Source organism: Balaenoptera borealis (assembly GCF_965194805.1).
Source record: "Balaenoptera borealis genome assembly, chromosome: 3".
Classification (NCBI taxonomy): Eukaryota; Metazoa; Chordata; class Mammalia; order Artiodactyla; family Balaenopteridae; genus Balaenoptera; species Balaenoptera borealis.
The window spans coordinates 161,110,256-161,120,290 of NC_138866.1; the positions used below are offsets into that span (position 1 = coordinate 161,110,256).

At 37.1% G+C, this 10,035-nt stretch overlaps 1 protein-coding gene across 5 annotated transcripts in view; it reads right to left on the reverse strand.

Annotated features, from left to right (window-relative positions):
* The window catches only part of KIN (Kin17 DNA and RNA binding protein), a 36,162-nt gene that overhangs the window by 24,862 nt on the left and 1,265 nt on the right, over positions 1 to 10,035 (reverse strand). For 3 of the 5 annotated variants that reach the window (XM_082387162.1, XM_082387160.1, XM_082387164.1), the window contains exons 2-7: positions 7,128 to 7,222; positions 5,108 to 5,151; positions 4,901 to 5,023; positions 3,902 to 4,083; positions 1,427 to 1,475; positions 406 to 463 (exon numbers count right to left, since the gene is read on the reverse strand). In XM_082387162.1, coding sequence (XP_082243288.1) covers positions 406 to 463; positions 1,427 to 1,475; positions 3,902 to 4,083; positions 4,901 to 5,023; positions 5,108 to 5,151; positions 7,128 to 7,222 — 551 coding nt within the window. The remainder of the gene's footprint in view (positions 1 to 405; positions 464 to 1,426; positions 1,476 to 3,901; positions 4,084 to 4,900; positions 5,024 to 5,107; positions 5,152 to 7,127; positions 7,223 to 10,035) is intronic. The other 2 variants (XM_082387161.1, XM_082387163.1) reach the window with 2 other exon arrangements.

Below are 10,035 nucleotides of genomic sequence, written 5' to 3' on the forward strand. Positions count from 1 at the left end.
AATAAGTTAGTCTCTGTTCTCAGAATATCATAATAGAGCAGGTAACACAACAAGTGTGTACTCCAGCTAACAAACTTGATAGTGGGCTATGACAGAAAACTGAATAGTATTGCCATAGCACAGAAAGAACCTTTAAGTGGAGAAGCTTTCAGGGAGAAGCAAATGTTTACCATGTGAAACATTTAATCAAAATGAGCTTCTCCTTAAAAGATAGAATCAGCTCATCATAGGCAAATAAGAAAAAAACCAGTTCCTAAGAAAATAAAACAAAACAATCATTAAACAAAAAAGAGATGAAAATAACAACCAGAAAAAAATAATTCACAGTACTGCACCTTTTAAAATGTAGTAATCAACATTTCATCAAAATTTTCAGGTTCTAAGATACCTGTTCACATAGCTCACCTTGATTTGGAAGATGCTCCTCCTGAACTACATGCTCCTTTATTCAAATTAAATGTAACTGCAAGAAAAGAATTGGTATTCCATATATATTTCAGGAAAATTATAATAAAACAGCAGATATAATAAAACAAAATTATAATAAAAATTATAATAAATATCACAATGCAGCTACGTAGAAATTCATGGACATTTTGAATACATGAGAGCTGGAATGCTCCTACCCAGAGATCATAAACTCCTGTAAAATATACTGGGCTGATGCTTAACAGAGCTGGGAAAGACCATCATATGATGTAGCAGACAGCCTTGGCCACTTCCCCACTCCACTGCCCCTCTCCCCTTGGTAACAGGAATCCAATTTTGTTTGGGTGTCCAAACCCCTCACATATGGCTTGGAGGATGCTATGGTCCGAAGGTTTGTGTCCCCTCCCAAATCCAAATGCTGAAAACCTAATGCCCAAGGTGATGGGACTAGGGGGTGGGACCTATGGGAGGTGATTAGTAAGGCTCTTTGGTCTAAACCAATCAAAATAATTCCACTCCCTTTCCAAGTGACTGTTTTTTTAGGTGGACATGTGATACAGTCTGGTCAATGACATTCAAAAGGAAGTATGCTGGTGGGAAGAAGGTCTTCTAGGAAAAGTTTCCTTGCTCACAGGGGACTCCAAAGGAGAGAGATGCTCTCTGTCTTCTTCTGGACAATGCTGGGTCTGCATATGACGGCTGGACTGCCGGCAGCCACCTTGTGTCCAGCTGCTGATAGTGTGGCATCTGGAACCACCCTACCTCTGGGACTCTTGGTATGGCAAGGTATTTCCTTATTGTTTAGGCTCATTTTACTCAGTCTGGTTACTTGTTGCTGTCAGCATTCCATCCAGTTCACTGTTAGCACCTTTTCATTTTACTGATGAGAATAATCCAGACAGATAATACCTCTTGCTCCCAAACATGTTGCTAGTTTCTGGCAGAGCCAATACAAAAGCATCCATATTAAAAAAGGAAGAAAGAAAAGTAAAACTACCTTTTTCTTCATCATTTTCTCTGCTTAATTCCGTAAAAACAGGGACTTCCTTTAAAAAAAAAGTTTGAAGGTTTGGTTCACAACTGCATTTACCATCAATATTCAATAGTCCTTAATTATGACTTGCTACCTAAAATGGTTTAAGATACTAATTAAGAAATTATATGTATTGCAAATATTCTCCAATAAAGAATTATTCTACGGGGGGGAAAAAAGTAGCTTTTCTGTACCAAACTGCAGAAGTTTACCTACATTTTTATTTCTATTACAATTTAAGCAGGAAACAACAACATAAAGCAATAAACTCTAGGAATCTTAGCTAGAGGATTACTTTAAACAGCAAAACCTTTCTCTTTTGTGGTACGCTTTAGTGTAATGATCAAGGGTCTAAGACTAACTCAAAGACGACTGTGTATAAAATCCACCTCTGCCACCTATGAGCCTTGTCATCTCGGTCAATCTCATCGTCTCCCTGAAGGCTCAATCATTACATCTTTAAAGTAGGGATAACCTACATATTTAGAGTTACGATAAGGGTTAATTAGGATAATATAAATAAAACACTTAGCATAGTGCCTGCTGTAGTGTTTGATAAATGTTAATTGTTGTTACTACTGATAAATAAGAAGGATGACCTTGAGATCTAGCTGAAATATTTTGTTAGGTAATGTCCATATAGGATTTCACAAAGGAACACAAAAGAACATGATCTTACTTTGAAAAAACTGATATGTTTAAATGTGGAATGAGGAAGCACTCATCAATAGAATTTCCCCTGCTTTTTTGGGTAAAGATACTGTTTACACCTGAAAAGTACAATTAACTTGAAGGTTTTAGCAATATTAAGCTAAAATGTTACAGAGCAATAACGTTATTCCAAAAAGTAAACCTCTTTCCTCAGTACAAGATGTGAATCCTTTGTAATTTCCACGATAGGAAGTTATAATTTTTTCTCTGTTGAAAATGAAGATTTAAATTTTTAAAAAGCAAGAGAATAAAAAGCTTTCAGTCTTAAGGAGTTTAAATTTCACATTTACAGCAGTTTAAGCACTGTTCCTGTTTTAATTTAATGTAGAAAACTCCTAAAAGATTGTGTGACAATACGCATGTTAATGTAAGTAACGTTAACACACACTCACTCTCTCACTTATCAAGAAGTTCAATCAACATGGTACAAAAGTTGATTCACAAAGTGATCCTCACTGATGTCTTAATTCTCGTCGCCTGCTACTGCCTGCATCACTCTGTACTCAACGGCTTATACAACATGTGCTCCACAATGATCAGAACAGCTGTACTCATAATAGCTAAAAGCTGGAAATGAGCCACATGCTTCTCAACAGGAGAATGGATAAATAAATTGTATTATATTTGTAAAATGAAATACATCAATCAAAAAAAAGAGTGAAGCACTGATAGGAAAGGATGTAGACGAACTACACATACAGAACAGTATACAGAGCTAAGGAAGCCAGACACAGAGAGAACAAACTGGATGATTCCATTCCTATGAAGTTCAAGGGCAGGCTAAACTAACCAACAATCAATAGTATATCAGAACAGTGCTTCCTTCTTGGAGGACAAGGAATGTTCATTGGGAATGGGCATGAGGGACCCTTCTAGGATACTAGAAATGTTCCATATCTTGATCTGAGTGGTGGCCACAGGGACTACCTATCTATTGATCCATCCATCCATCCATCTAAAGACACATACATATGTGAAAGTTCATCGAGCCGTAACCTTAAGATAAATGCACGCCATCCACTTTACTTCATGTGTGCTACAGCACAATAAAAAGTTTTTAAAAATACTAAATGGCTAGCAGTTTCACATACACACTAGGCTGTATTTTCCTGCTGACACACAACTTCTGGTATGTAAGCTCCTTGAGGGCAGGGATTTTTATCTTTTGTCCACTGGCTGTATCCCCAGTGCCTAGAAGAAGGCCCGGCACACAGGAGGTGACCAATAAATGTCTGTTGAAATAAGTGCCTTGATCTAGTTATTCTAACACCTGAACCAGCTTTATCATGCTCTCCCTCCCCCATTTACCTGGATTTTACCCATTAATTCCTCAAGACTCCTCAGCCTAGGGGATATATCTACCTCCAAATATTCTAGGTCCTCCCCAGGCTGGAGCAAGCGCCAGCCCTCTGTGTTCTCACACAATGTGTTCATCCCCAGCACTGCATTAATTATAATCAGTTGAAACGCTCTGTTTATGTCTTCGCCACTAGCTACTGACTCTATTTTAGAAAGGAGGAAACTGAGGTTTAGAAGATTCCATAATTACACTTGTGAAGTCAGTAAGTCAGGAATGGACCCAGGTTTGTCTCAACTCCACAGCCTGGACTTTTATACCTGGCTACGCTCTTTCTCCTACAAAACTCATTCAAGGCTTAAACAAACAAACAAGCAATTTTGCTTCTTCAGACCTTTGTCTATTGCCTCTCTGGAGGATGCCATGCCCACCTGCTCTCTCCCCTCCAGACCTCTTCTCACTTGTTCTTGAATAAATTTGGCAGTTTTTTCTTCATCATCAAGGTCCTGCTTCTTCTTCTTCTCTAGTTCCAGCTGCCGGCGGATCGTCTCAGGGTCCCTATCTATATACTGAATATACCAGCCTTTTGGTGTTTCGTCCACTTTGCACAAGCCTTAAAAAAAGTAACGGACACTATAATTTTGAATACAATCAAAGCTGACGGTACATATAAATGTGGTCTCTCTCTGCAGTATTTACTCATTCATTCAAATACACTCATTCAAACACATTCAAATACACAAATTCATACAGCACGTGAATTTTCCATATTTACAGTTAGTGACATTTAGACTTTAATTGGAATATTTTATCTCTTTAAAGAGAAAAGAAATATTATTTTGATTTTTGACTAGGTTGAGGCAACACGTTTAAACAAGGGAAACATAAAAAAAGCATTATCTTGCTTAGTAATTATTCAACTGTCTCTAAGTACTTAACATCCACTGAGTACAGGATATTCTGCTAACTTAACTAAGCAGAAATCTTCCCCAAAATGGAATAAAGAAACACACTGAATAACTAATACCTTGATACAAAAGTTCTTTCTCTGTTCTTTTCCTGAACTTTCCATCCTATTAGAAATGGGAAAAGAGGCAGCAAATTTAAAAACTGCCTTAAGAAGGGGTAACAGAAGTTTCCAAAAGTGCAATGAAGGTAGGGGGAAGAGTGGAAGAGGACGGGTACTGATCCTTAACCTAACGAGTGGATGCTTCAGTGATACATCTTTGCACTGTTGACAGAATCCCTCCAGACGCTCTTACACACCTGCAGCGCACAAAACCAATCCTGGAAGACTATGCTCCTCTCCCCCAGTTTCTAACTGCCCTACTCATCCTCTTTTTCATAAATTTACACAGAAAATATGATCATTCTCTCCCTGCCTGCAGTGCGGCCATATAACAGCTGCTCACATCATGTCTTGTTCTCACCTTCTCTGCCCAGCCACTTAGTAAAATCTGTCAGCGTCTCCCACTGAGTGGCGTTCATGTGGATGTGCTCTCGGTGGCTGATGTACTCATTGTAAACGATGTTGTTGTGAACCCTCTTGGTTCCTAAGAAGAAATTACAACACTGCTGACCCTGAGCAGATTATGAGATTATAAAGTCATTATGTGCACAAGACTTAAGATACTTACCAAAGCGTCTCCTGAGAAGTTCTAGAAAGTCATTTCGGAATTCCCTAATAAAGCAGGGAGGGAAAGCATTAAGGTAATTTCTACAAATACATAGCATCACCTTCCTGAAATTTAAGCCATCATATAGTTTGCATGAGCACATGATATATAAAACATCTACTTGAATATCTGTTCCGAACCTTTAAAAACTGAACAAGGGAAGAATCCTGAAAGATTACAGCTTTCAAGAATTAAAGTTAAAAGTCAAGTTGGAGTTGGAACTTTTTGTCTTGGTAAAGGAGGCACAGCAAAAGTGCCCACACATCTTTGGAGCGGATTCTTCATGGAGTCTCAGTGCTACTGAATGTGGCATAATCATCCCATTCTATTGATAATAAAACGTGAAGTTGGCACTTAATGTGTCCCTCTGAGCTGAGCACACTGTGTTAAGTGACAGATAAACATAGGTGAATAAGATATACATTCTGACCAAGACGTTTACAGGTGAAGAGAAAGAGAAGGCTGTTCCCATCTGGCGCAGAGACATGAAAGCGTCACTTGATATTTGAGAAATGACAGACATATAGACAATAGTTATTTCAAATTAAGTATTCAGTAGATATTTTCTCAAAAATAAACAAAGTGAGCCTGTCACGTCAAGAAAAACAACTGACGGTATTTGTTGCCAATGATAAAATTTGAGCTTTCAAGCAAAAAATGTGAATTCTGGTAAACTAGTATCCGCCACCATGAGTCTGACATACTTCCCAATACTTAAAGATGTTTCTGACAGCACTGAGTTGACATTAGTGAATATGATTTTATGATATTGCATAATAAAATGTATCACCGTTCAGAATTTCAGAATACCTGTGTAACTCAATGAAGCAATATTTTCCAAATGACTGATGTGTGATGTTACAAAACCATGCATGGGTACAAGATCCACTTAAAGTAAAAGATCACATGGATTTTAATGTCATAGAGTACAAAAGGTTTGCTATATGGTCTCTGATTCCACATTGCAACTAATCTTTAAGAAACTACCACGCCATTGTGTTTCAATGTAGTATCACAGAAAAATAGCCAAAATTATGTGAAAAGGCTACTAAAATACTCTCCCCGCTTCCAACTACACATCTGTGTAAAAGCTGGACTTTCTCTATGTATTTCAACCAAGCAACATTTCAGAAGAGAATGAAGGTAGAAGCAGATGTGAGAAATACAACTGTGTTCTATGAAGATAGACACTGAAGAGATTTGCAAAAATGTAAAACAACTCCACTCTAATTTTTTTGTGTGTTGTAAAATATAGTTAATTTTCATGTAACAATGTTATTTTAACTGTAATAGGCTTATATTGTGATTTTAAATGAATAAATTTTTTTTAATGTCTCAGTTTTAATCCCTAATTTACAAGCTATAACCCACATAAACAAAAGTCTTTGGGGTTTAAGGCCAAAAGGTCTAAAACCCTGGAAAGAAAGAAAGGGATGGAGGCAAGACTAAATATTAATTGTAATAATAATAATTAACAGCTAATATTAATCGAGTACTGACCACTCCTCTAAACACTTTCAAAGTATTAACTCATTTAATCTTCGCATAAACCCTATGAAGGAAAGACAATACTTGAAAGGTGCAAAACCTACAGATGAGGGGACTAAAGCACAGAGAAACTGAATAAGTTCACCCAAAGTCACACAGCTCCTGAGTGGAGAAGCCCGGGTTTAAAGGACTTAAAGACAAGCAGTCTGACTCCAGACCTGTGCTCTTAGCCACAATTGTTTTAGACTGAGAGATGGTTTTTCATATGTTTGAAGTGAATGGAAGAAAGACTGATTTGTGAGACATACTTTTTTAACAATTCCACACAATGATAAACTGTCAAAAGAAAACAAAAACTGAGCACAAAGATAATACAGCTATCACGTTAATATGTAAGGAATAAGCAGAGCTTCCAATATATTAAATATTAAGCATCTATTAAACGTCCAACTGAATAAAGCTTATGATATAAGGATGGCTTTGAGTTACTTACTCTGAAAAATAATCCATAAACTGCTGAGGATTTTCTGAAGCCAGCAATAGTTGTCTCTGATGAGATTCGGACATACAATGACACTTAAAGCCATTCTACAAAAATGTAAAGGTAGTGGTTAAATCTTGATTTAGCTCATTATAATGGGCCCTAAATATAAGTATTTAATTAAATCCTAAAAAGCTGCTCTTTGATGATAAATTGTAAAAAATAATCAAGTCACTGGCTGTAAGCACCCTATCGTTTTAAAAATTTTTTTTTATAAAGTTGAGTTTTGCAACCCTGCTAATCAAAGAATCCCAGAAGATTAAAGAGACAGAAAAATACTGCTTTGGAAAACAGACATTAGTAAGAAACATTACAGGGCACAGTAACAGAAGAGCGATTTTATTTTTTGACTCAATTTAACAAATTCCTATTGGGCACCTACTTCATACAAAGTGTTATGCAAGCGTTTCGAGGACTATAACAAAGTAAAATGGGTCATCAGTGAAGTTCCATTAAGGAAACTATTTTCACTCACTTTCCTATACTTTAGCTCATTACCCAAAATACACTTGCATTTTATACATAAACCTTATTTTATCATACTAAATCTGTATCTTCTTCAGATGATTGTAAAAAACATCCAAGTTTTGACTTTGTGTCTATTCTACTTAACATTTGAACCTGATTCTCCACTAGTAAGAGAAATGAAAAATGTGCCTCTCCTCTGTCTCCCCCATCTTGGTGAACAGCACTGTCCTGTACTGTCACCCAGGCCAGGACCGAGGACAGCATCCCAGCGTCCTCCACCTCCACTCAGCACTACGTCTACTCCGCCGTCCTAATAACTTACCCAGTCCCTCGGCTCAATCCCATTGCCACTGCCCTGATTTCAACACTCAGTCTTGCTTAGAGCAGTTTCCTAATCTTCAGTCATCCACAGATGCCTACACAATTCTTGCCTCTTCTGTGCCCTACCTATGCATTACTCTTCCTTAACTGTGTCTTAAAAGGAAACTTGATATCAGTCTCATAAACGAAAAGCCAGCACCACTTTCCATAAATTACAAATAAATCAGTAAGATGAAAGCAAAATAATGTTATTAAATTCTAGAAACTCAAGGGAGTGGATGGGCAGGAGGGGAATACTCCGGATCTGACCTTCCTCCCCCTCAATCTGCCGGTATTAGAGACAGAGACAGGGGAGGGGGCTTGTAGGGGTCAGCTTCTCCTCCCCCAGGCAGGGAAGGGCAATGAAAAGATGTGAGGGCAAACAGGTCAGAATCACCCCAAGTGTCTTACTCTGAAAAGTAGTAATTAAAAGAGAGAATCAAACGTGTCTTCTCTTTCCCTGAAGAATTCTATTTTAGGATAACATTTGAGGATAACCAAATAACCCTAGTTAATGAGAAAAAGCTCATTGTTACAAAAGAATGGTGGTCAACAATAAATGTAAAAAGAACTAGAAAAATAACCACTTTGCAACTTCTAATGAAATAAGTGACACAAGCAAAGATGTTAAAACACGAGTAAAAGGCTGATGGGAAATTGGAGCTATGGGCACGATTCCACACTCCACTAGTATTTGTTCCTCGTTCCCCCATAGTTACTTGCTCTTGCAAAGGGGAAAATATTACTTTCCAACATTACTTTACAGGCTGTCAACTGTACCCAATTTTCTTAGCACTACCAGACATCATGGGCTTCCTTATTTGATGCAATGTGATATACACAGGGTCACCTATCAAGGATTCTGCTCCCAAATAATTAACCTGAACCTAATCAAGCCTTCAGACCTAAGTTCCAGTTTACAAAAACTACAAGAGTTAGAGAAAGAAGACGAACGACAACCACAAGAAAACTTAATTGTTAAAGGGGGAATCCTCTAGGATCATTACTGGCCTAGCCTCTTCAAGTCAATGTCAAGAAAAACAACTGAGGGGAAGGGAGGGAATTCTATTTTAAATTTAAAATTGAGAGAGAATTAAAAGTCCTAACACCTGACACCACAGAGATTTTTAGGGCAGTGAAACTATTCTGTATGATACTATAATGGTGGATATTTGTCATTATACATTTGTCCAAACCCACAGAATGTTCAACACCGAGAGTGAACCTTAATACAAACTATGGACTTTGGTGCTAATGATGTGCCAATGTAGTGTTATTGATTGTAACAAAAGTACCATTCTGTTGCACCAGGCTGATGGTCTGGGAGGCTGTACATAATGAGGGCACAGTGGGTACGAGAAATCTCTGTACCTTCCGCTCGTTTTTGCTGTGAACCTGACACTGCTCTAAAATATAGTCTAGTTTTTAAAAAGTTCAAACAACCAAATCCAACTATAGCTTTTGACTGGATCTGGGTTTTTTTGTTTGTTTGTTTTTGTTTTTACTTTATTTTATTCAAGTATAGTTGATTTACAATGTTGTGTTAATTCCTGCTGTACAGCAAAGGAATTCAGTTTTTTATACATATATATACATACATACATATATAATTCTTTTTCATATTCTTTTCCATTATGGTTTATCACAGGATATTGAATATAGTTCTCCGTGCTAAAAAAACTGTTTTAAAAAAGCATTCACGGGAACAATTGAGAAAATGTGACTATGGAGTATGCACCAGATGATATGAAGAAATATTTATTAATTTTGTTACGTGTGATGACATATATGGTGGCTATATAGAAAAATATCCTAATATTTTAGAGGAGCGTATTTAAATATTTATAGGTGAAATATCCTGATGCTTGTAATTTACTTTACATATTTCAGAGAAAAGGAAACATGGCAAAGTACTTAAAATGTTAAGTGAAACTTAAAGCGTTAAATCTGGGTAGTGGATATATGGACGTTCCCTGTACTAGTCTCTAGTTTTCTGTGTGAGAATTTTACCTTGACTAGTAGTAAAGAGAAC